Genomic DNA, 25,326 nt, shown 5'->3' with positions numbered 1-25,326 from the left:
GAGGCCGTATACAGAAGTGCCCGCATCACCGGAACTACTAGTTCGATCCCGCTGTAATACAACTAATAGTAGTTGATCGACTCGCGTGGAGTGGGAAGCTCTCGGTAGTGATCAACCTCACGATCTCTTAACTCACATTTCAACGGAATATTCAGCCATAACAATGCCTCTGCCACGATACACATACACCGGACCCACCGACCACACTATCATCCCTGACCGTAGCAGTGTCAAGGGTAAATCAGTCATCATCACCGGCGGTGCGAATGGCATGGGAGAGGCGTGCGTGCGTGCGTTTGTTGCAGCTGGTGCATTTGTTACATTTGGTGATGTTAACTTGAGGGGCGAGGTTATTGAAAAAGAGTTGAACGCTAATGCCGAATGTTCTGCTTTTGTGGAGTGCGACATCAGGGACTGGGACCAGCAAAAGCAATTGTTTGAAACGGCAAAGAGCCGAAGCCCTGAAAGGAGCATAGACATTGTGGTCGCTAATGCTGGGATCAGCCGGAGTTCTGGCGACAGTCTTTGGAACCTAGAAGATCCCAACGAACAGCCAACGAAGCCAGATCTCAATATCGTAAATGTCAATCTCATGGGGTCCTTGTACACGTGGAAGCTTGCAGTTCACTACTTCAGAAAGCAGCCAGATACCGAGGAGCGGGACAGATGCTTTATCATCACGGGCAGCATGGTGGGCTGGATAGACTCTCCCGGTAATTGGGAGTACACAGCAACAAAGTACGGGCTTCATGGCTTTATGAGAACCGCGAGACGCTCCAGCTGGGAACAAGGCATCAGAATCACCTACGTTGCCCCCTGCTGGATCAGAAGCGCGATTCGGACTGCCGACTATGAGAAGTGGTTGATCGATCACGGAGTCGAATTTGGCGAACAGGAAGACGTTGCAAACTGCATGATGAGAGTTGCCTGCGACAAAACTATCAACGGTAAGTGTCATTGGTCTTTTGAAGGTTTCCATCTCAGCTTCTAATAGCAGTAGGGTGTTCTTTAATGATTACTCCTCGATCGATTGCGAAAGAGGGTTTCATGGACATCGACCGGGATGACTACAAGGATGTTCCCGAGGACAGCTATCTGAAAAGACTTCAGGAGTCTCAGCTGATCATCATTGAAGACCAGTGGAGAGATGATTATAATATGAGAATCTACAAAGATTAAGGATCCACATGCCACGATCGAAAATCCGAATTTGAACTCTCTATTGGAAGCGAAGCAAGACCGACCGTAACATGACATCCTTAGATGTTATGTTTAAGAATGTATACAGCTACATTTTTTCTCAGGTTGTTCTCTAGAAGATATGCCAGCGCTTTACGTAAAGTTCTAGAGCCTACTACATGGTTAATGTTGGACGTAACGCTCCAGTCCTCAACGGGTGTTGCATCACGCTACTCCAAGTCTCCAATAAGCGCGTGGTTTGACGGTATCATAACATTATCACTAGAAGTTGCTTCTTGCCCATAGTCCACCTCTAAATTATCTATCCTCACATACATAAGTTTCCTCAAAACTAATTATGACCTTGATTTAGGAAAGGTTCAGAGATATATGCGTCTCAAACGTCTTTACGGACCTCTAGTCATCTTCATGACCTATCAACACACCCCAGGCGCTCTTGATCGCTGGATCTTTCAACCCCTTGGTTTCCCCCTTCAGTAGCCAGATATCATGATTCTTATGAGCATCTTCCCAGCCACTACGATCTTTATCCTTGTGCTCTACTCTAATATCACTGCCCATAGCTCCCCACATGCCCAACTTGTCACGATAGCGCCACTGGACGACTGGTGGAGGCCAAATGCTATACGCTCGTAGCTGATCACTCTTGATCATGTCGTTCATAATCACGTCGACCGGAAGGTTGAGGTCAAACCCACTTCGGAGCAAAAGTTTGGCGGCACCCCGAGCGCTCACAGCATACGCGCCGGTACAAGCCATGCCGCCAGCTCTGCGCAACATGCGACGGCCACCTTTGACACCCACTCCATGCCACTCTCCATGCTCTCCACTTGTGTATGGATCGTCGTATTTGACCTTCTCTGATTTCCACTGGTCGCCGTCAGCGCAGTGGCCAAAGGTAATCAAATCCCACATGTTGCTGTGCCACGGATCGACCTGAGCCTGTTCCTCGGAGCTTCGCGTCGGGTTGAGGCCAAGCAGCCCAGTTCCATTCAAAAGACCTGGCAAATGGGATGCTGCGAGGCGCATGACGTCTCTGATATGGATGTCCCAGGTAACGTCGTCTTCCATGATCAAGACAGTCTCCACGTCTGTGTGCAGCAGACCTCTCCATACCTAACAAATCACTTGTCAGCAGGTTTGGCATTGGTTTCATACGGCCAGGGGTTCGAACATTTGCGTGAGATCGCCAACATCCTTTTTCGCCAGCCGATAAAGCCTGGCCAGGTTCAGCATCGGGGATACTGCTGGGTGGTAGTCCAACTTCTCCTAGTCGACTTCCGTTGACCCCTTCAACGATCTGGATGTCAATATTCGATAGGAAACTTTGGACAGTGGCGGCATCGGCTTTATCTTGTCGAATTGGTAGACTGATCATCTGGATGGAGCCAAAGCCCAGAGTGCGGTTGGCTGCAGCGCTCACGGCGAGGACAATCGGCGGCTGCGATCCTGTTTTAGCGGCGGAGACGAGAATGATAACAAATACTGTCGCAAGAACTGCTAGCAATAAACGCCGGTTGCTGAATAAACGGGCGGGAACATGTTCTCTCATAATCTTGAAAATGTTGCGGTCGAGGAAGGCCGGTCTTTTCGATTCGTAGATAGGTCTGAGAGATGACTGTGACGCCGAAGACAAACGAGGAAGATCCTCAGACTCCTTCGAACCAGCCCACGGGCTTGCTCGAGACATTCTTACTTCGGTAGATCCGATCTTCACGTCTTCGGCTCGAAATTGTTGATGTTGTCAGTTCATGAGATGTGAGGGACCTTGCCAGGGTGCTTCCTGTTCGTATCAATGTGACCGGATAAAAGAGGAAACACAATCGAAAAAATCAGAAAGTAGAGAAATCTGCGTCTCAAGGCTTTCAGGGCACCGAGTCGACGTCTTGTCGCACGTAATCAATCTAGGTAACTAGCAAAGCCTGCCTTCCTATTTGCTAATAACGCGAAGAACCATGACAGGCCAAACAGACGGGCCAAACGGGAGGGTGCATAGGAGGTGTTGCGCATGTACTACATCCGTCAGGATAATTGGATCAGCTTCTTGGATTTCAGGCTAGTTACCCTTGAGGATCGTGTGCCCGACATGTCCCCCATCCTCAGCTGCAGAGACCTTCAATTTGCCCCAGGCCTGCATCGCCTCGTACCATGCGACGAAGCTGCTGTGGTCAGGTACGAGCAGGAGGCAGCGGCTAGAGCATTGCGTTCTGGACCCTTCGCAGGGGCAGTCTTTTGATATGTCACGCGTGGGTTTCGACAAGTTCGTGAAGCTTATCTTCGAATCTAAGCTGCGTGGATCCGCCCTATGTGATCGGGCAACGGCTGTGGATACGACGGCAGGGGTTGATGTTCTTGTAAAGTCTTCCGATTTGGTAGCTCTCGGAATCGAGCCGAATGCGGCTGCCTGCAGCACTGCCACAGAGGCCTTGTCTAGAACATTATCGGTAAAAGGCTGGGTAAAGAAAACCAAAAGCCTTGCCATTGCCATGGCATCCAAGCGAAGACCTCACATGCAGTCGTGGGGCCGATCACGTTACGGATACGTACCGCGTTTACAGTGATTGGTCGCAGCTGCCATGTAAGTAGACACGGATAAATGTACGATTTCTTTCATGGGACTGGAGCCAAGAGTGTGGTGGACAGCGGACAAGGTGCCTCTGGAATGGATGTCCAAAATGCAGCTACACACATAAGAGATCAATCATTAAGGTCTCCTGCTTTCTCCCATGTTACAAATCCATCGGACTGTTCTTTTAATGCAACGCAAAGCGAGTGCGCCAGCACACATGCAAATGGACTGTGCTTTACTGTCATGTCAGCCCCCACGGAGAACACGAGACCCTGCAACTTTTGACAGCAGATGTTCAAGTTGCCCCAGACCACTAAAAGGACCACGTGGGCCGCAGAGATTACCAAAAGTTCCCCGACACGAGCTCCGCCATCCGAAGGTGGTCAAGAACGACCGTGCTTATCCGCCGAGCGTCCACCATTTAAAGGGCTTAATTTCCAGATACCCTTCACGGTGAAATGCTGAGCACCGGTAACTCTTTAAGTGTTTTCCAAGGATAGAGTATTTTGCACGATGCGCTAGACGCATGGAATATGTATAGCATGAAGACTACCTAAATGAAAGCAGCTCCTGACGCTGCAGGCGCGCACCATTACAGGCGTATCAACAATCGCAAGACCACCGTGCTGAATCAAAGACTTAACTGCGTGCCTCGGCGTGGCCACCCGAAGTGCCGGGTTGCCGGCCCACCTTGGCGCCGCGCCGGGCGCCGCGCCGAGCGCCGGTCGGAGCGACCCTGTGGAAAAGTCGGCCACGCGTCATCCAAAGGGCCAAGTGCCATGATGAAGTCATCGTGGAGCAAAGCCTTTTCAAGCTGACGCGTTTCCGCACCAGTTTTGGCCATCGCCACGACACGTATAAGATGGACTGCAAAGAAACAGTATGATTTGATAGTGCGACAAGTAGTGTAAGTTTCTCCATAGCCTCAGTTCTCCTTGCAGTGCAATCAAGAAGACATTTCTGCCGAAACTTTTCGTTTGTTTATTCCGACGATCCATTTTTGTGCTGCCTGTCTCACGGTAGGAGATTACCAAGGTTTGACAACGAACGTGCGTCTGAAAATTTAAATCCTTGAGCAGTGCAATGGTAAGATTCGGTGCACTTTACAAAGATCACGTCTGACGTCGAGTCGCAGGCATACGGACGCGGAAGACGACTCGCAACCGGTGCGATCATCGGCATAGCGATTGCGGGGTTCATCTTGGTTGCTTTTTGCGTACTATGCTGCTATTGCTGCTGCTTCAGGAAGAAACGCCAAACGCGCCAGCAAACTGTCGGCGGCAGGACCAGCATGTTCTCGCGATTCACATCCGGAAAGGGCCGCGGCGGCGGCCCGCAGATGATGGAGTCTGGACACGGACAAGGCTACGGGCATGGGTATCACCATAATATTGCGCAACCCCAACCCGCATACAATTACCGATGACGAAGATTTTCAAGCCAATTGAGAGATGCCATTCCTGAGAATTAGGAGAGCAGCATCATCTGAATAACATTGACAGGAGGGAAAGTCTCAGCAATGGACAAGTAGGCTAGGCTTCACATGTAATCAACGGCGATCGTAATCAGGTCGGCCAGAGAAATTTTAGATGTATACTCAGATGAGTTACTTGATTTTACACTAGATACTACTCATATTCAGAAGATATGTGGCGTGAATGATCAAATATGCTCCGTTTCGTGGGCCTGCTTTTGCTCAACAGCTTCGACTCTGCGTTCGAGATCGTGAGTCTCGACGGTGCTGCGATCCATGATAGGAACAAAGAGAGGAGCTTCCGTGAAAAGGTATCTCATCTCCTCCAAAGGACGTTTCGCGGTCTCAGGGAGGAAGCACCAGAAGAAAACAGCGTTCGTAAAATTGCATACCTGCGGATAGCACAATCAGCTTCCTGTATTTAAAGTAGAGATTAGTTGCGTGGCTTACAATGAACAGAATGTACCACCGCCAGCCGATGCCGCTCTTGTCGTCTAGCGCCACCGAGGTGGTCTGCCCAATAAGAGTGTTGAAAGCAAAGGAGGTCATGGTAGCGATCGAGACACCCTTGGAACGAGTCTTCATGTCGAAGATCTCGGCAGGGATAATCCAAGAAAGGGGCCCACAAGTAGCACTGAAGCTGAAGTTGTACAGCCAGGTCATGGCAATGAATCCCCAGGCGGCACCTCCAGTAGCATGTTCAGAACCAGGGGGAAACTTGGCTAGTAGGATTGTGGCGATGATGAAGGTGATGCAATTGCCAAGATTACCGAAGATCAGAGGCCATCGGCGACCGGTCCTGTCGACAAGCATCATACAGAGGAACTGAGCGACGAGGGCAATGACAGATGATATGGCCTGGTAGCGGAGGGTCTCGTCACCGGCAATTCCAATCTTCTCGTAAATCGCGACCGAATAGTATTGGATCGCACTGGAGATCTGGTCAGCACTAAGCTTCCAGTGGCTGCTTAACTCGCGGAGAGACCTACCTGACACCAGTCATTTGAATCGATGCTTGAAGAGCGCAAGCTAGGAACAGGCGACGGAAGCAAGACTTGTCAGTAAACAGCTCCTTGTAAGATTTGGCTGATCCCTCATGCTCAGTGGCAATGGACTCTTGAATCTGGTCAAACTCGGCGCGGACCCAGGCATCGTTTACATCACCATGAGCGTGCAGCTTGGCCAAAGTCTGGAGACCTTCGTCCACACGGCCGTGATCGATGAGCCAACGAGGTGACTCGGGGAAGAATAAGATCAGCAGGGCCAAAATACCACCAGGGATACACTGGATGCCGAGACTGACGCGCCATTGGTTGTTATCCGTGGGTGCAAACCCGATGTACGTCCCGTATGAGATCCAAGCGGCAGCCAGAGCACCAACCCCAAGCATGAACTGTTGCAAAGCTGTGACTCGTCCACGGATACTGGGGTGGCAAAGCTCGGCCTGGTAGAGGGGAATGATCATGGTCAAGAAACCGATACTGTGAAGAGAACGGTCAGCAGTTGTATCGCATACGCTATAGCGGAATGTTGAACCCACCCGACACCAGCCAGAGCACGGCCAGCATAGAGATAACCGAGATTTTGGGCAGCGGCCTGGAAAGCACCGCCGAGAACGAAGATGGCACCACCGATGAGAATAGTCATCTTACGGCCGAGCTTATCACCGGCCGGACCGGCGCAGCCGGCGCCGATGAAAGCTCCTCCGGTGAAACATGACACAACGGCACCACTTGGACAATGTCAGCTCAAGTCATTTGAGAGAGTGGCTGTCGGAATGTCGCATACATTTCCTTAGGGTCCTCGCCGAATTTGGTCTTGAACGATTGCGAAGCAATTGCAGATGCAATAACACCTAGATCGTAACCGTAGTTGAGAGAACCGAGCGAGGCGAAGACGCTCACGAGGAATTGATACCACTTGGGGGGGAGAGCCATGTTGGGCTGGGTGCTGCCGAGCAGAGAAGAGCTGTTTCTGATCGCTTGCCGATGCCCGGAGGGCTTGTCCACGAGATGTCAGATTGAAAGATTTCTGGTCACGGCGGGGTACATTTGATGATCACAACCGAACCGACTCATCAAACGGCAACGAAACTTGCAGTTGAAGCCAGAGAAGGGATCGTCGCGTCTTTATAGGAAGTTCGAGTGACCGGATGGGAACATGGGGTCTGAAGCCGCGGTTTGCTTAGCGCAATCAACGGACGGGCAGGCGAGTGAGGACCCCTGGCTTTATTCGCGTTTCCACGCGCTGCCAACCCGTGGTGAGACCGCATCGGTGACGGTTGCCCCGGCCCTAGACCCCATGCCCCAGGTTGCGCTGGGATTTGGAGTCGCGCCAGTTTGCTGCTGTGGCGGCCGGTTCTCCAATCCCCACACATTTTTGGGCACGCGGCACGCGGGGAAAGTTGCCAGGATGAGGTTGTGGTATGGGTGCAACGGGCCTGTTGTTCGGTTCATCAAGACCGATAATGAACTCAGGTGCGTCTTTTCAACCATCCGACGCATCGATGGAAAGCCCAGTTTTGTGTGATGAATCTTTCTTTTATGACAACATAAGGCCCAATGCTTTGATGCCCTCATGTCTTGGGATTATGAAATTCTGTTGGTTTCAAGGTGTTCGCGAACGGGAAAGATTCTCGCGCCATCATTACTGATCCACAGAGTTTGCAGTTTCGTTCCCCATATTCGGATGTACAGATACACTCTACACACATAGCCTCATAGGGAGCTTTGCGAAGCAGAAGCATGCAAACCACTTCGGCAAAAGCTGCTGTTCTGCTTCTTCTCTTTTTTTTTTTTTTAATTTTTTTTTTTTTTTTTTTTTTTTTTGNTTTTTTTTTTTTTTTTTTTTTTTTTTTTTTTTTTTTTTTTTTTTTTTTTTTTTTTTTGGCGACAGGGCTGTCTGTCCACAAGAGATTGGAGGAGAATCAAGCTTCGTTAATGATGTTAGCTTCATGCCGTATGCGCCCCAATCACCACCCTGCGCCAGCCTGTCGAAACCCCACACTTGGCCCTCCCTCCCCAGCCTCCTCAATCGGCCCCCTCTCGACCGTTTCCGAGAAAGTCCTCTTTCTGTTGATAGCTTAATTCCATCACCCTTGGCACTTGGCATCCCATGCCCATCCGCCAAGTTAGGACGCGCGCCTGAAACGGGTTGTGACCTGATCGATTTTAGCAAATAACATTCGGCCGCAGTCATAATTCCCAGCTATAGAGGTAGCGGTCAAAAGTATTCACACATCAGGGGTCCCCTGCTAACGTGCGATTTTTAAGGGTTTTTAGGGTTTTAACTGTAGACGATCTTTTGCCTGATTTAGCGCTAACTTCAGTTAGTTAAAATGAGGATACCCTAACTAAAAATTAGCCTATACTATTATTTTTAACTATACTATTATTAGTAACTATACCTAAAGAAGAATACTACTGATGTTATAATACTAGTTAAGAAGAAGGAATAGGATATTAGTATATATATAGGGATCCTAACCCTATAGGGGTTAGGCTTAGTAACTATTACTGAGATATATAGGGACTTTAAGATATCTTAGTATATATTTAACTTAATATGCTAAAAAGCTATTAATTAAGGATAGATCTTAGGGGAGGCTGTCCTTAAGGTATATATTATTAACTCCCCTTAATATAGGCGCCTTCTAAAAATTATAGAAGACTTAGAGGTTTAAATTATTAATATTCTAACTAAAAACTTATTAATAAGGTAGTACTTAACGTAGCAGTTAGCTAACACAATCTACTACATATTTATTAAAGAGAATATAATTATTTTAAGGTTAACTATATATTAATATCTAAAGAGTAAAAGATTTCATAATATTAAACTAATAACTAAGCTAAGCTTTAATAATAAATAAAAGAGATAATGCCTTTAATAAGCCTTCTAGTATAGCTTTTAGACGATAGAAGACTAGAAGAAGGTTATATAGAGCGATAAGATAGCTATAGTATTAGAGTAGGTTTATAGGAAGTAGAGGGTATAGTATAGGCCTAACGAAACGTTTATTATATACTATATATAGTGTTAGTAGAAAGGTAAATATAAATTAATATTCTAAGTATACTTTTACTAATATAAGGTTAGACCTTATTATATTTAGCCCTTAGAGACTAAAGCATAAAAAGAGAGGTATTAGTATTAGATAGATTAATATAATAAACGCTATAAGGTAGTAGATTAAGTAAAATAGGAAGCTATAGAGGTTATAAGAGTATTATGCTTAAAAAGGAAGCTATTAAGGCCTAAGTAGTAGAAATATATAGTAGAGATAGGTACTATAGTATAAGGCTTAAAAAAAGGTAGTATTAACTAATATTAATATTAGTATAAAGTTTTAAGGCCTCTTTTTATTACTTTTATAAAGTAATAGTAATATACCTACTTATAAGAGGTTAAAATAATAGTATAAGAAGATAATACTACCCCTTACGCTTAGTATTAGAATTAAGAGCTTTAGGTAGTATTAGGTATAGAGTTATTACTATAGCTAGTAAACTCTTTAGATCTCTTAGTAATTAAGCTACTATAGGTATATCTTAAGTGTAAGAAGTGCCTTATAGGTATTATAAGCTATATAAGGCTAAGCTATATATAGAAGGAAAAATAGAAGAATTTCCCTATTAAAAAGCTATAGTATTTTATAGAGTATATTTAACAAAATATCTAATAAGTAATTAAGCTAAAGGGGGGTAATAAATATAAAGAGGGGGTATTACTACTACTACTAATAAGTAATAAGGAGAAGAAATTAAGGGAAGAGATTATAACCTTCTTAGTAGTAGAAGAGGAGGAATAGTTAGTTACTATTAATACTAGTAACTTATAGTAGGAGGTTATTAATAAGTTTAATAATCTTAACTTAAATTAAGAAGATAGTATAAGGTGGCGCTACTACGCTATAGAGGTAGAATAGTCTAAAATTAATAATAATAGTGATTTTAATAGGGAAAATTCTAATTCTAAGTAAAAGAGGGTAGAAAAGTTTAAATATAACGTTAAATTAACGATATATTATTACGCTAGGTGGTTATAGTAATATAGCAAAAATTTAGCGTTTTTTTATAATAATAGGGGTAGTAAAATTAACTACGTAGGTTGAGGTAGGGTAGAGGGGTAGTTAGAGGCGCTAGGGGCTAGCGCTGAGGTTTAGCTGGCCTCTGGTTGGCCACACTGTGATTAAAAGTGGGGATGTGTGAATACTTTTGACCGCTACCTCCGTAGAGAGCAGAAGAGACAACATGGTTACTCTGGTTGAAGACATGGGTGCTGGCCACACACTTCATCGACAGACCAATCTGTGTCTCATGAAGCCCACCTCCCCACTTCGAGACCATGCACCCGCGTTGTTATCGACTTTCTCCGCATGGTATCGTCTATGATTCGTGCGCCTGTTCCATCATTTCCAATGTCTAGAGCCGCGCTCTCCTCCCCTCACCACTGGATCACTTTGCCGAGGATTCAATGTGGGTTGGGCCCACCCCGCTCACTCCAGGCCCGTCTTCAATGAGCTCAGCGCGAACGTCGCGGGAATAGATCCGAGAACTGCGTGGTCTGACGGCTGATGCGCAATCCCTTCACTGCCGGCCCAATATCCTGCTCTGCTGCTTTTCTGCCGTTGGCTTCCGTGACGCTGTTGCTTCACCGCTTGCCCCCGCCCTGGCGACTTCATATTCGGCCTCGATCCGGAACCGTCAGGTAAACAGGCCACGTTCATTTCCACCACTCATCGGACGGCTACTCTTTTGTGCATAAAGTTCTCAGCTAGAGTGAGGAACATTGGTGCGCTCGCAGGAGTACACGGTTCGGATCAAACACACCATTTGGCGCAATCATGGCTACCTTCACCAAGATCGCAGAGGATGCCCGCCCTAGCATCTCTGTGAATCCCAACCACCCAATCGCGCGTATTGATGACAACACTTACGGCGGCTTCACGGAGTAAGCGTGGCCACTGCGCCTCTCCCTCCCGCAAGCCCGGACTTCAAGTTTTATTGATACATGCGCCACAGGCACATGGGACGCTGCATCTACGGTGGCATTTACGACCCCGGCAACCCACTCTCCGATGAGAATGGCTTCCGCAAGGATGTCATTGAAGCTGTGAAGGAGCTGAACTGCCCTGTCATGCGCTATCCCGGCGGCAACTTTTGCGCCACTTACCACTGGATTGATGGCGTTGGACCCAAAGAGAAACGTCCTAAGAGGTATGTGAAATCCCCTTTCCGTGGAGTTTCCCCAACTCCAGGCTCGCAACACGGAATACACTGGATCCTAGGGAGTTGGTGTGCAACGGTGGCTAATGTTGAAGTAACGTTAGGCCTGAGTTGGCTTGGATCGGCGTCGAGTCTAATGAGTTCGGGACGGACGAGTTCATGAAGTGGTGTGAGGTCGTTGGCGCAGAGCCCTACCTGGCTCTCAACTTTGGTACTGGCACGCTCGACGAGGGTACGTCAAACTTCCAGTTTGCAAACTCCGTTTTCGACAATGGTTTGCTAAAAATTGAGTCAACTGTGCAGCGCTCGCGTGGCTTGAGTATTGCAACTCCGACAGGGACACATACTACGCCAACCTACGGCGTCAAAACGGCCGTGAAAAGCCTTACAATGTGAGTGAACCACATCATCCATGCAAGAGCAGGACGCTCAATCAGATTACAGGTCAAGTACTGGGCGCTGGGCAATGAGATGTGGGGTCCCTGGCAGGTTGGCCAAATGACCAAGGAGGATTACGCCAAGCAGGCCTACCAATGGGCCAAAGCTATGAAGCTCCTCGATCCCTCGATCGAGCTGATTCTCTGTGGTGAAACTGGCTTCAGCAGCTGGGACACGTATGTCATCAAGGAGTGCATCACGTGGAGCATGCACGGCCTTGGCGGTAGCACTACTGCCTCGTTGATTGACATGCACAGTATTCACCTTTACACTGCTTCAAACGACCATCTCAAGAATGCTACTGCTCCACGTGCTGCGGAGCGCGCAATCGAAATCACAGGAGGCCTCATCGACTTGGCCCGTATTGAAAACAAAGTTCCCCCGACATGCAAGAGACAGAAGATCTGCTTCGATGAGTGGAACGTATGGGATCCTGTCCGAGCTCCGGGTGAAGAGGGCGGTGAGGAGTCGTAAGTCGGAGACCCCGTCTCGAATAGGTACCGTCATTAACACGGAACTCAGTTACACGCTGTCGGATGCCCTAGCTGTTGGTGTCTGGCTGAATGTGTTTGTGCGTCAAGCCAAGTACATTGGTATGGCCAACATCGCCCAGTCCGTCAACGTCATATCGCCGTTGATGACCACCAAAGAGGGCATCACCAAGCAAACCACGTGGTGGCCTCTGTTGCTCTTCAGCAAGTACATGAGAGGTCAAGTGATTGCGACCAATGTTCGGTCTCCAGAATATGAGGGACCCACCGAGCCCAACTGGATCAGAGGTGCTATCGAAACACCTTACCTAGACGTCAGTGCCACGATCGATGATAATGGCTACATCAATCTGGCAGTAGTCAATGTTCACGAGACCAAGAGTTTTATCACGGACTTAGACGGCATTACCTCCGGTGCTGAGGTTGATGTCTACACTGTTACTGGTGACAGCGTCACACTCGTCAACACTGTCGACAAAAACCCCGTTGGGATCGTTGAAGGCAAGTGGGACGGCAAGGGGGCGTATGAGTTTGTGAAGGCATCTGTTACTCTACTGAGATGGAAAGCTTAAGATAGGAACATGTCATAGATGTACACATCGGATTCAATGTAGGGTCATCCGAGACCTCGCGTGTCGCGAGATCGTGTGCGTTGGTTCCGAAAGGGAGGGGCCCAGTTGTCAGGGCCGTTCTCATGGGGACCTCTAGGACAATAGCAACTGTCATGACCTGATTAGATTATTATTCACAGCTTTTGATGCTGTCAAATCCTTTCCCGCGCCTCCAGACGCTCGGCGTAGTTGCTGTGTGCATGTACTTTCTGTTCCAGATGTTTTCTGTCTCCTGCAGCGGTCTCAATCTACTCTCAAATAATATTGGCGTAACAGAACAGAGGACTATTAGGTTTGCATGAAGCACACTTCGCCATGACCAGACGCGGGCGTGATGGTGGTTTGGACAAAGGCGTACATTCTGACCGCAAACCGTCTTCTCCCCAGCGGCCTGCCTGAAGCTCGGTCTGAGTCCACAGCGGTCTAGTAGCGACGTTTCATCTAAAAAAGGACCTACTCGCTTTCGCTGGTTTCTGCCTTTTAAGCGGATGTGCCTCCGTGTTCAACACAAAGTCATCTAGGCTTATAAGATCGGGCGGTGAGAATATGAGATAGAAATACTTCAGGGTTTCTGACAACCAAAAGCTCTGTCACGTTGAACAATTAGCATAGTTCGCAACTCAGCTTACTTTATGAGACATCAAACTCACCTCCATCGAGTCTAATTTCTGCGTTTTGCCTTCCGCTGTTACGTCGGCGATGGCGGAGTTCGCAAACGGTGTCTCGGTAGCCTTTATAATAGACTGGAACATTGTCCAGGCAATCTCCTGATACTCGCGGTCGCCCGTCATTCTGTACAAAAGAAAGATGCTCTCGATCGCCTCCGGACGGAGGATATATCGAGGGTCACGGGCGTGAGAGAACCCCTTCCTCAAGTTCCCGTCTCCCTCGCGCTTCCAGCGTTCCTCATCCCACGGACACTTGTTCAACGAGGGACATGTGACCATGCCAAAAATCTCGGGCATCAGTCCCGTGGGAAATGAGGAGTAGGCCCAGGCACACCCACGCGCCAGTCTCTTGGCCAAGCCCACATGCTCCTTGATGCCGAACAACTTGCCACCCAGGCCAAACATACCGCCAACAAAACAGGACAAATGCTGGCTCTCGGGGTTTCGTCTGACACCGTTGTCGACAAAGGCCGTCCCGGCAAACAAAATATCTTCACCTCCCGGAAGCATTGGCCGAAATAGTAGGTGTTGTTGAGCAGTTTTCATGGCGTCACGGTACATCTTTTCGTAGGCAGGATCAGTCCCGCCAAGCAAGGCATACATCTTGGGTATGTACTCATAAAGAGAGTCAGCGAGCGCGCCTAGGGTGAATTCGTTGTGGTTGACGACAGATTCGTCGCGAAAGTTGATCAAGGCCGGCCACATTCCGGGCAGTTGGCTCTCATGCTGTGTTCGTTCTAGAAAGAGCTTGACTCTTTCGATCGCATCGAAGTACTTCGGTTCGCCAGTCAGCTGAGAAAGCCTAGTGAACTCGAGAGATAGAGAACAAGGCGAGGCTGACGGATCGTTCGTGCCCGCGATAAGCTCCCCGCTCTTTGCTGCTTTGAAGTCTAACCAGAATGGAGGCATTCGATTAGGGGTGTCGAAGGCAGCATACAGCATGTCCCCTAGCTGGATGGCCTTGGCTAGCAGCACTGGTTCGCCGCTGAGGTCGTAGGCACTGAGAAGGCCACCAAGATGGCGAATAGTTGTCTCAAAGACGTTGACGGACGTTTCGACCGTGTTATCCCAATCAATATTTGCGATAGACGCCAGGGCCAGCCCGAACTCATCGTGTAAATCCATTATCCATAAGGTATCGAGAGCGTCAACGAGAGTAGCTGCATAGCCTCCAAATGTGTTCTTGCCCTTGGCAGAGACGGGCATCAGCTCGTCATACTCCCAGGCGTATTTCTTGTAGCTCTCCCAGCTCCTGACAAATGTTTCTCGAACTGCAGCTCGCCGTGAGTCGGACGTCGCATCGTTTGGTTGGCCGCGCTTCGCGCTGGGCGCGAATTGGACTCGTGGAAGTTCCTTCGGTGGTTCGGTCGGGGGGTGGTGCATCGATTCTGGAGCAATCGCATATTTGTGTTGATGGCTCGCCCAATCGTAGCTACTTTGCGCAATGGGAATGTTGCCATACTTTGGCCTCGGTCGGTGGTCGGAGGGTTGTAAAGTGTTGAAGAGCAGGAAGCCGAAGAGAATGGCGCCGATGATGATGGAGCGCCGCTGTCGTCGAGTAGCCATGTTGTCACGTCTAGGATGGTGCCAGTGTTCGCTCAAAGCTTGCTGCAGTATGTAAGCTTAGGCTCCCCAATTAGACCAGTCCATAGCTTAAGAAACCAGCCCCATGGCCCTCGGCGCGGGGCCTGGGGGCAGCGTTCCCCCGTCCCATGGGGCTGTTTGTCTCAGGAGTCGCAGGAGCTGTGACGTGGCGCCCAATAGCAAACAGACAGCTGGGCCATTTTGTGTAGGAACTGCAGCCAATAATGCTGGACCTCCGTGTTCGAGGGCCTTCGTCCAAGGTACAAATCAGGCGAGCGGAAAAAATCCCGGCCGGGGTGGTGCTGGAGTCAATGCTGCCGGCTTCCGCGCTACGTCAATAGAGCCAGCCAGTCTCCAGCGTCTCAGACAGTTAGCTGTAATACTTGATAAGGGACACGCCAATTGATTCGTTCAAGCTCATTCTCTTTAAGCCAGCCTCCTCTTGGTTCAATAAGAAATATTTCGAGATTCTATTTGCCCCAATTTAAACCCTGAGCCTCTATTTTGGACAGTCTACCACGACTGTACGCCATCCTGTGTCACAATCTTGCCAACATCGCCATCTCTGTCACCTTCGATGACTTTCTTGATCAGCTCGCCGCCCTTCCTTGGTTCTCCAGCTCCCATTTTCTTGAGCAACTCGGGATTGCCCCCCAAGCCAGTGGCCAGGAACCCTGGCGAAATCCCCCAAACCTTGACACCGTCCTGTTCGAAGAGGTAGTGCCAACTCAGCATCACCATGTTCAATGCAACCTTGCTTGAACGGTAGCCCATCGGCGTTGGGCCCTTCGGCCATCCCGCAGGAGTGGTTATCTTGCCTAAGTGCGGCATGAGACCATGGCTCGCGATGGCGGTGAGATTGGAAAGACCACTGGTGACAAAGAGGAGACGCGGGTCCGATGATTTCAGTAGCAAAGGTGCGAAAGCGTGTGTAATGACGTGGGCACTGGAGGTGTTGACATCGTACGCCTTGTTAAAGGACTCCCGGACAGCGGCGATGTTATTGGCGCGGGCGACGATAGTACCGTCGAATGAGGCCCCTGTAGTTGCAATGTCCATGTCAGGTCTCGGAAGGGTCCCGTAAGGGCGAATAAGTTCTCACCGGCATTGTTGACCAGTATATCAACAACTCCATGTTCATCGCTGATTTTCTGGAAAGCTTTTGAGATGGAGTCGTCGCTGGTGACCTCGATCTGCAGGGGCTGCAAAGAGCTCAGGGTAGCAGGGTATTCATCCTTGAGTCGAGCAATGGCTTCATCTCCCTTGTCCGGCGATCTTGATCCTAATATGATGTGATATGGCCTGCCAGACTCGAGAAGCTGCTTTACAGTCTCATACCCAATGCCGGTGTTGGCACCAGTAATGAGCACAATCCGCTTGGTGGGCATCGTAGGTAGCTGAAGCAGCTTGAGCGTTCTGCGAAGCGTCTTGATGATGTGACTATCATAAGAAATGTGAATAAATGACAATTCGGTTTGTTGCCGCCTCTTGATTTTCTTCGTTCTTTGGATAGAATGAGTCCGACAAGAACCATTTTAAGCAAGCGTGAGTAAACGGACACCCGAATTCTCCCTTACCACACCGTCGCATTTTGGAGCTCGCGCCCGGATTTAAGCTTCTAGGCTCGCAACAAGCCGAACCTCTCTTGGCGGTCTCTCGCTTCCCCCATCCGCCAGTCATTTGATTAGTGGCTAAGGTAAAATATAGGCTCCAGCGACGCACATTAAGGGAGAACAGCGTTTGGCGGTCAAAACTCAGGCTTTTATTTTCAAGAAGACAGAGCAGCTGTCACCTATGGCACCCATCAACATTATGGTCGAATTGGGGCGGGATCGTTCCTGTCAGATCGTGCAAGATAAATTGAAACATAACTGCCGGATTGACAGTCGCACCAACTGCTGGCTTGCTTCAGTGTCAAAAAACGGCGATGGCTATTGCCAGGTAAGTGACTGCTATGCCCAAAAGTGCAGATCCTTTCATTCACCGCCTATCTTGATACTCGTAGGTCTGGACGAAGCCGAATTCCGCTGCGACGAGAGGGCTCACAGGCAGAAGTGCCCAGAAAGCTTTCCTCCTTCACATTGTGTCTTTCGTAGCAGTTCATGGCCAAAACCCGACGGAGCAAGTCTCCCACCTCTGCGACCGTCGACACTGCTTTAATCCCGACCACCTAGTAGACGAGACAGCTCAACGCAACAACTCTCGTAAAGGCTGCCCCGGCCCGATCTACTGCGGCGACCACGGCCACCTCATTGTCAACTTATGCGCTCATGAACCCCCGTGTCTCAGACTCATTAGAGACGATATCAAGTGCTGCATCGTCCAGGGTGGATGAGGTCGTGGTCGTTGGTCGTCCACAACGCCGGGTTGTGTCCCGCGGGCTGCTCACCGTGCGCCTCCTCAGAGGCGAGAGAGTCGGAAACTGTCGCCGAGCACTGTAATACCCCGCAAGCACACTGCTTCTAATAACTCACTTTCTTCGCCCCATCACAACACAGCGTGTCCTCGGCAATCTTTCTCGTTTTGCATTGAGATTTGTGATCCACGCCCCAAATCAATCAGCTTCAATTTATTGCCTCTCATGGCGAAATCAATTCTCGTTATCGGTGTTAATGGCACTTTGGGCGCCAAGATCCTAGATGCCTTGGTCGCTTCCCAGTCTTTCAAACTGAGTGCCCTTAGGCGTGCGGGCTCCAAGAGCACCATCCAGTACCCAGTTGATCAAGTTGCTGTCGTCGAAGTCGATAGCGATCTCTCTTTTGAGGGCTTGAAGAAAGCATTCACTGGGCAAGATGCCGTCATCGTCAGCTTCCGTCTGCGAGACCTCGAACAGCATCTGCGCATTGCTGAGGCCGCGGAGGCCGCCGGCGTAAAGCACCTTATCCCCGCCGATTTCGGCAGTATTGACGCTGATAACCCTCGCGCCCGCGAGCTCATTCCTCTCTATCGCCACAAGAGAGCTGTCCGACTCAAGGCTCAAGAATTGGCCGACAAGAACAAAGATTTCGCTTGGACGGGCATTGTCTGCGGTCATTTCTTCGACTGGGGCATCAGAGAAGGGTTTCTCCACGCGTATTTGGACAAAAAGGTGATCGACATCATTGACGGCGGTAATTTAAAAGCATCTGCTGCCACTCTCCCCAGGGTGGGCGAAGCCGTCGTGCGCATTCTCCAGAAGGGTGTGACCGACGTGACGAGAAACAAGACGCTTTTTATTCAGAGTTTCTGCATCACTCAAAAAGAACTCATCAAGAGTCTAGAGAAGGCAACAGGTGCGGAATGGAAAGTCAACAACCTCAACTCTCAGAAATTCATCGAAGAGCACAAGACGAAGGCAGATGCAGGCGATCACAATGCCATCGAAGACCTTGTATTTGCAGTCGGCACTTTACATGCCGATTGGACCAAGCATCCTGACTTCGCCATGGAGGCTTTGGGTTTGGAAGACGAGGACTTGGATGCCATAGTCGCAGATATTGTTGCCAACCCAACCGGGAAATAAAGACGATAACGCAGTTTTCCCGCATCGAATATATTCAAGCTACGGTCGTCATAGACTAGTAATGAGCCTTCCACAAATTGCGTTGCGCTGTCCGCTACGATCTATATCTCTTGGCTCCCGCCTGACACCTTCTTGATAGCGTCAGGCAAGTTCTTCATGCCCTCGAGGAATACGTCGAACTCATTCTTCACTTCACCCATGTCTTCATCGATATCGTCCGTCCAACGATGAATGTAGATTGTCTTCATTCCCATCTCCTGGGCCGCCCTCAGATCGTAGGCGTGTGCTGCAACCATGAGGACGTCCTCCGCTTTAGCATCTATAAGATCAAGTGCTTTTCTGTAGGCTCCTAGGTTGGGTTTGTAAAGACCCAACAATTGGCTTGAGAAAAGCATGTCGAATTTCAGCCCTGAAGAACGACAAAGGTCTAGTTGTAGCCGACTCGTGCCGTTTGCATGCACGAAGACTTCAAGCCCGAAATCTTGCCTAACGCTTCGTATAGCCTCCTGCACCTCTGGCCATGCGGACTGAGAGTGCCATGCATCGATCATCTTTTGTCTGGTCGAGGTATCAAAGATTGCTATGTGTTGTGGCAGCCTGTCTAAGATACTTTCGAGAACGCGGTTCAACGTTACGTCGATGTTTTCTGGGGGAAGGTCTTGGAGGAATCTTGCGTTGTTTTCGATGAAGTATTGTCTGCGCCATTCTAACGTGAACTTAGAAGCCTCATCTCTGGGGATTGAAGACGGCCAAGATTGGAGCACACTTGAGTGCCAGTCGAGGCATGTTCCCATGAAGTCGAAGAAAACCGCCTTGAATCTTTTCGTCATTCTATTCGACGATGTTGAAGATATATTGTGTCTGGTGTTAAACAACTTGAGCATGGATTGACTGACTGTCCAAAATTGAATGGTTGGTTTTGGGGGGTTTTCAGGGCTTTTATCCTTTACATGTAGTGCATTGTAGCTGCAGATCAGCAATTAGTAATTGCAAAAGCAGTTGATGTCGTCGAAGGGCGTGTTCATCCTCTAAAGTACCCTCTGCCTAACGCAACTGCTGCAGACCAGAAATATACAGGATCAGCGTCAACCATGTCAACCAATCACATAGCCAATCAAACACGTTGCTCTGGTGCGTTCGGAATTCATCGGCAACTGTGTCCCTTCCTGGCATAGGGCAGCAACACAAATTCAAGTGCCTGGGCTTGCCGTGAATCAGACAGAATTCGCCTACGGAGCTGACTAGGGGAGAATATGCCCAACGCCCCGCATACATATTTCGTTTGGGCAGGGCTAACGTTTCTTGAGAGCCTCAAATGTATCACATCACTCGCACTCAGGCTTGACTCCATCGCATTACTAAAAGACTCATGAAAATTCCTAGTATCTCTTTGTGCCTATTCTATCCCTAGTAGCACCACGATTAAGTTATAGTGGGTGTTATGATACTAGAGTGTGTACTAATGCACTCACTTATCATTATTGTGTCTAGGTAAAAGTGTGATCATCTAAAAGACGGATAATGCGTTGAGATCGGGATTCTTGATGAGTATGATATCAGACCCGAGTAGACTTTCTTTTACGCGAACTGGAGTTCCTCAGTTCCATGCATTTTGGCGCACCTGTGCAAATGCCAAAGCCTTTGATACAGTCCGTTGCGTTGACAGCGTCCACCCCGCAGTTTTTAGCCCGAAAAAGGCAAAAAAAGGGGCTTTTTACCAAAAAACCACCAAATTACCCTAAACTTCGTTCACTAATACCTCTATGCGTACGTAATACGCGTAAATAAAAAATATATTAATTGATAGCCCTCAGTTAGGTGATTATAATGATATCTTTTTTATTCTCGCGCATTACGTACGCATAGAGTTATTTAAGTATGAAGTTAAGGCTGATTTTGAGGGGTTTTTTAAGCGGACAGTTCAACACAACGCGCCAGGGGTTTCGTTTTTTCTTTTCAGCGTTTCATAAGTATCCGCTAACCTAGAAACCCCCTTAAAACCCCCTAAACTTCACACTTTAATAACTCTATGCATACACAATACGCGTAAATAAAAAATATATCAATTAATAGCCCCCGACTAGGTGATTATAATGATATCTTTTTTATTTACGCGCATTACGTACGCATAGAGTTATTAAAGTGTGAAGTTTAGGGGGTTTTAAGGGGTTTCTAGGCTAGCGGAAAATTTCCCTTCCGGGTCAAACTTGGGGGCGGACGCTGTCAACGCAACGGACTGTAGCCTTCTTGTCGGAGAATTAAATGGTCACAATGAATATTATCAGGGAACCGAGGAAGCCCATTGCGAAATATTTGCCTGAAGGTGTTCATTTGTAGAGTACCTTGTATCTCGCGAAGCGTCATAGCACCACGCAATTTAATGGGTAAACCCCGCGTATAATTCATCGCGAGACAATTATTTCAGACATCAGTATGTGATAGTTGCCACTTTGCGAACATACTTGTCGTTGCTGCAGTTCAAGATATTCTCGAACATCCATCTGCCCACGTCCTCTCGGCAAATTGTATATCCTATGGCTAGGCTGTCCACGCCATTGACTGGATCTTCGACGCCGACCTTGATTGCAACACCAGAAGTTTCCTTTCCGTTGGTGAGAAAACTAGTTCGGAGAACTGTCCATTCTTCTCCGGAGTTGAAGAGAAGCTCCTCCAACGCGCGCTTATCCTGGTGGGGTGTGGAGAGAAGGCCCTTATATATGGGGTAAATGATAAGCGGTGTGTCTCTGCCGAACTTGGATATGCCGGTGCTGCTCTGTCCGATGACTCGAGGACGTCCAGAAACTCCTCTTTCGGTGCGTAGAGTCTTGATGGTATCGAGAAGAACAGCCATGCCACGCTCACATACATGTACGTCCTCAAGAGTCATTTTGCGCAACTCAAACCAGGCACCAATGGTGGAAACGACGAAGTCCACAAAGGATGTTGCGTCATGAGGCGAAACAACACAATTCTTGATGGCTTCCATGTCGTGCGCGTTTCCCTTGAATACCTGAAGGTTGGGATAGATTTCGGGGGAGAGGACAGACATGAGTTTGTCTGGATTCCGACATAGTGCGATGCACGTGAAGCCGGCGGCCAACGATCGGCGCAAGGCAGCTTGGCCACAGCCGCCGGTGGCCCCGAGGAAGAGGATTGTCTTCGGGGTTTGCATGTTGACGGACTTTACAGTGGAGAGGGTTACCCGATTACGGATGCGACGATGCGAATGCGGGTACCGGGGTCGGCAAGCTGGGGTGTAGTCAGACGGGGCGGAAGTCCGGTCGCAAAGTTGCAGTGGGGAGAGATGAGTAGAAGCAGCTGTATGAAAGCAGTACGACTGTATGCCAGTTGCACTTTGAGTTCCACAGTAACAGAACAAACGCGTGAGGGCCGAGAGGGCTAAAAAGTCGAAAACAGTGTTGATGGTGATCACAGTGGCAATACTGACTGACAGCAGCGGTGCTCTGGGGCGAGGAAGGCGATACCCTTTTATTCTTTCCCAAAACCCGGCGGTAATGCGATTCTCTACAAGGCAGCATCGCAATGGCAAAACCACATCATGGCGAAGGCCTCATGTTGAGCCGAGTTGCTGCTGGTGGCTTGGGCTACGACCCAGGCATATGGGTCGAAGGATTAGATCCCTGACGCCACAAAGGTATTTCGGTGATATGAAAGGGAGTCGACGGTCGAGAATTCCTCCGCCCTTACTCCCCGTCCGGCGCGTGGCGTCCAATCGGAGTCTTCAATCAGTCGTGGCCCTGTACGCATGGTAAGCTCCTCAGGACAGACAACGGGACAAACTGACCGATTCTTCACCCATGATTCCGTGATCCATGAAAAGGTGGGCTTGAACCGCATGCGGCCTCCGCCCGGGCACTTGGTCATTTGGTTCTCTTGCAGTTCATCACTCGACCGAAACCCTGCGCCTCCTCGGTTCTTCTGATGCATTGTCCATCATCATCGCCCGTTGAGTTCAAACCTTGCTGCCCGCAAAACCCCTCTTCCCTGACTCGTTTGCGATTCTCGATTCTCGATTAGTGACTCCCTCAGGCTTCTGGCGCCGCGTGACTCTCGCCTAGTCGATTCTGTTCTGCGAAATTGACGCTTCCGAAGCCCTTGAAACTGGAAGCCTTCATTCACATCGTCTTCGACATGGCCCTTCATCTCTTCATCCAGATGACACATGTCGGCCTAGCGTGACATTCTGGATATCGCCCACACTCGTCACGATACGACCCGACGAGTGTCATTTTGTGACCCCGTCGGGAAATTGGCTTCGAACTTGCCATCATTGTCCTGTCTTCGACCACCAACTTGTCCTGGCAGCCCACAAGATGGGCATCGGCAATACTGCGGACGACATGCGCATCCCTGCGAACCCAACCTTGAAGCACAAACGTGACGTTTCGTTGTGGCAAGGAGAGTATTCCCTACTCTCATGCGGTACTGGATGCGGCGATTCACTCCAGCGTGGGCGGTACAGGGTCGTTTGAGTTTCATCTGAACTCTCACATCACTTACTTCCTCAAGGAGCGTGCTGGATGAATCTCAGTGACCAACTTATCAAATCACAAGTCACAAGCAAGGGTACTGGGAACTTTTCCCTCGGCCGGAGGGTCTTCACGGCCCAGGCCTCATCCATGCTGTTTCGTAGATCTCTGACACCAGCTCCCAGCTATCGGACTACGCGTCTTCCTATGGTCATAATAAAGATAGAAGTGTGCCTCCAGATCGAATCGTTCGAGCACAACCAGATGTGATCTGGTTATCATCCCTAGACCAATCATTCAATCCCATCCTGGATTATTCGACATGCTTGTGGGAAAGTCGGTCCCGGAACTCATCCTGGTGAGGACCATGGTGGTCTTCTTCCAGTACCTAGGCTTCTTGTGTTTCATTTACTTCTGGTTTATTCTCGCCATAGCAGGTGTGCCTGGGATTGCTCACCCCGTGTCTATCATAATCGAAGTTATTGGTCTTATCGAGATTATCTTCTATTTCGCCTTTTATCTTCCATTCCGATCTCGCTTACAGAAGCCGGGCTTCGAAGTCGAACCATTGTCGCAGGCCGAGCGCCGACAATTCTTTCAAAAGGGCCTTGACCACGCTCCAGATGTCGAGCAGTACATACGGAAATGGCATTGCAACGCCCAGCTTGGAGACATTCGCAGAGAGAATGTGAAGGACTGGTTGATGTGGGCGCTGTTCGACAAGCAGGGCAATCCAGGAGAGCACGACGCCGAGCTCGAGGAATACATCGCAGATGCAGAAGAGCGCGCGGGAGTAACCATCAAGAAGGGATATGGTGACTCTACCCCAATGCGCCTCAGTTTCGATCCGATCGACATCAGGCATCGCAGCTTGCTGTTCTATCTTGTAAGTTCGTCACCTTTCAGCGACGATGAAGTAGCTCATGAGACAAAATCAGATAGTAGGAGGCCTCGACCTCTTTGTGACCGTTGTCCTAGCGATCAGAGGGTTCAAGTTTTACCGACAACCGCGCAAGACTTTCTTCTCCGTCTTCCCTTTGCGACCTATGACCCTCCTGGCACCGAATGAATCGAATAGCTCGCAGCTGAGTTACTTTTGCCGTCCGCATTCATCCAAGGAACATCGCCCGATCTTGTTCATCCACGGAGTCGGTGTCGGCCTGCTCCCATATCTATACTGGCTGTGGACTATTCCTAAGGACGTCGGTGTGCTCTGTATCGAGATACTACCCGTCTCCTCACGCATTTGCCCGCCGTTGCCCCCAACCGACGAGCTTGTCGCCGGCATGGATGCAATTATTCAGCAACAAAATTACAACGACTTTGTGTTTGTGGGAAACTCCTTCGGTACCCTATTTGCGGCGCCCCTCCTCAAGAAACCAGACCTGGCGAGACGAATTAACTCCATCGTCCTTATCGATCCCGTTTCGCTGCTGCTCCATCTTCCTGCAGTGGCCTACAATTTCACTCGACGAACACCGAAATGGGGCAATGAATGGGAGATCTGGTTCGTAGCCACGGACGCGATGACAGCGCACACCTTAGCAAGGCGCTTCCGCTGGCAGGACTTTATTCTCTGGACCCCTGAGCTTCAAGGGAAACGCACGACAGTGGTCTTGGGCGGCGAGGACTGCGTGACAGACCCAGACGCGGTGGCCAGCTACGTCTACTTCGGCGACCTCAACTATAGCCGCGCCGATAAACACGAGTGGTCCACTACGCCTGACAGGTGGTCAGGACAAGGGGAGCTGGAGCTGATGTACCTGGCTGGCATGGACCACGGACAGGCATTTCTCAGTATCAAGCATATGCCGCGGATAGGGAACGTGGTATTAGAGTACACGAAACTAGACCAAGAGATGGAATCCCGACAGGCAGAGGCTGTGAAAGAAGAAGAGCAAAACCAAATCTGAACGAGTTTATGATTTATGAGGGGTCTATCTGCTCTTTGGATTGGAGTCGAGAGGTTATGGTCGGGAACCTGTCCTCGCATTCAATAGTCACACGATATCCACATGTACATCACAACGAGAAGATAGAAATGATCGTTTTCCCCTGCGACTGAACCGAAT

The 25,326-nt window shown here is 49.2% G+C and overlaps 11 protein-coding genes across 11 annotated transcripts; 5 read left to right on the top strand and 6 right to left on the bottom strand.

Annotated features, from left to right (window-relative positions):
- Positions 1–163: 163 nt before the first annotated feature.
- Positions 164–1,179, top strand: GCG54_00015550 (Oxidoreductase UcpA; the record flags this gene model as incomplete). Its single annotated transcript, XM_045415332.1, has 2 exons — positions 164–947; positions 1,001–1,179. 2 exons carry the CDS (start codon positions 164–166, stop codon positions 1,177–1,179), a joined length of 963 nt encoding a protein of 320 aa, XP_045259330.1.
- A 417-nt stretch (positions 1,180–1,596) lies between these two features.
- GCG54_00015549 (Procollagen galactosyltransferase 2) lies at positions 1,597–2,890 on the bottom strand (the record flags this gene model as incomplete). Its single annotated transcript, XM_045415331.1, has 2 exons — positions 1,597–2,316; positions 2,375–2,890. The coding sequence occupies 2 exons, from the start codon at positions 2,888–2,890 to the stop codon at positions 1,597–1,599; spliced, it is 1,236 nt and encodes a 411-aa protein (XP_045259329.1).
- A 2,100-nt stretch (positions 2,891–4,990) lies between these two features.
- Positions 4,991–5,158, top strand: GCG54_00015548 (uncharacterized protein; the record flags this gene model as incomplete). The annotated part of the gene is made up of 1 exon (XM_045415330.1): positions 4,991–5,158. One exon carries the CDS (start codon positions 4,991–4,993, stop codon positions 5,156–5,158), a length of 168 nt encoding a protein of 55 aa, XP_045259328.1.
- A 273-nt stretch (positions 5,159–5,431) lies between these two features.
- On the bottom strand, positions 5,432–7,243 carry GCG54_00015547 (High-affinity glucose transporter; the record flags this gene model as incomplete). Its single annotated transcript, XM_045415329.1, has 5 exons — positions 5,432–5,635; positions 5,694–6,174; positions 6,233–6,724; positions 6,784–6,975; positions 7,032–7,243. Coding segments are annotated over 5 exons (1,581 nt in total), but the record flags the coding sequence as incomplete, so codon positions are not given.
- Positions 7,244–11,088: 3,845 nt separating this feature from the next.
- GCG54_00015546 (putative alpha-L-arabinofuranosidase C) lies at positions 11,089–12,971 on the top strand (the record flags this gene model as incomplete). Its single annotated transcript, XM_045415328.1, has 6 exons — positions 11,089–11,195; positions 11,267–11,461; positions 11,575–11,702; positions 11,762–11,862; positions 11,915–12,378; positions 12,431–12,971. The coding sequence occupies 6 exons, from the start codon at positions 11,089–11,091 to the stop codon at positions 12,969–12,971; spliced, it is 1,536 nt and encodes a 511-aa protein (XP_045259326.1).
- Positions 12,972–13,630: 659 nt separating this feature from the next.
- Positions 13,631–15,244, bottom strand: GCG54_00015545 (Endoplasmic reticulum mannosyl-oligosaccharide 1 2-alpha-mannosidase; the record flags this gene model as incomplete). Its single annotated transcript, XM_045415327.1, has 1 exon — positions 13,631–15,244. One exon carries the CDS (start codon positions 15,242–15,244, stop codon positions 13,631–13,633), a length of 1,614 nt encoding a protein of 537 aa, XP_045259325.1.
- A 531-nt stretch (positions 15,245–15,775) lies between these two features.
- Positions 15,776–16,650, bottom strand: GCG54_00015544 (Short-chain dehydrogenase/reductase tropE; the record flags this gene model as incomplete). Its single annotated transcript, XM_045415326.1, has 2 exons — positions 15,776–16,302; positions 16,365–16,650. The coding sequence occupies 2 exons, from the start codon at positions 16,648–16,650 to the stop codon at positions 15,776–15,778; spliced, it is 813 nt and encodes a 270-aa protein (XP_045259324.1).
- Positions 16,651–17,189: 539 nt separating this feature from the next.
- On the top strand, positions 17,190–18,764 carry GCG54_00015543 (uncharacterized protein; the record flags this gene model as incomplete). The annotated part of the gene is made up of 2 exons (XM_045415325.1): positions 17,190–17,203; positions 17,825–18,764. The coding sequence occupies 2 exons, from the start codon at positions 17,190–17,192 to the stop codon at positions 18,762–18,764; spliced, it is 954 nt and encodes a 317-aa protein (XP_045259323.1).
- A 101-nt stretch (positions 18,765–18,865) lies between these two features.
- Positions 18,866–19,594, bottom strand: GCG54_00015542 (uncharacterized protein; the record flags this gene model as incomplete). Its single annotated transcript, XM_045415324.1, has 1 exon — positions 18,866–19,594. The coding sequence occupies one exon, from the start codon at positions 19,592–19,594 to the stop codon at positions 18,866–18,868; it is 729 nt and encodes a 242-aa protein (XP_045259322.1).
- Positions 19,595–21,192: 1,598 nt separating this feature from the next.
- Positions 21,193–21,936, bottom strand: GCG54_00015541 (uncharacterized protein; the record flags this gene model as incomplete). Its single annotated transcript, XM_045415323.1, has 1 exon — positions 21,193–21,936. The coding sequence occupies one exon, from the start codon at positions 21,934–21,936 to the stop codon at positions 21,193–21,195; it is 744 nt and encodes a 247-aa protein (XP_045259321.1).
- Positions 21,937–23,576: 1,640 nt separating this feature from the next.
- GCG54_00015540 (uncharacterized protein) lies at positions 23,577–25,167 on the top strand (the record flags this gene model as incomplete). The annotated part of the gene is made up of 2 exons (XM_045415322.1): positions 23,577–24,140; positions 24,193–25,167. 2 exons carry the CDS (start codon positions 23,577–23,579, stop codon positions 25,165–25,167), a joined length of 1,539 nt encoding a protein of 512 aa, XP_045259320.1.
- Positions 25,168–25,326: the final 159 nt, after the last annotated feature.

Source organism: Colletotrichum gloeosporioides (genome assembly GCF_011800055.1).
Source record: "Colletotrichum gloeosporioides strain Lc1 chromosome Unknown consensus_79, whole genome shotgun sequence".
NCBI lineage: Eukaryota > Fungi > Ascomycota > Sordariomycetes > Glomerellales > Glomerellaceae > Colletotrichum > Colletotrichum gloeosporioides.
This window is presented reverse-complemented; position numbering and strand designations above follow the sequence as displayed.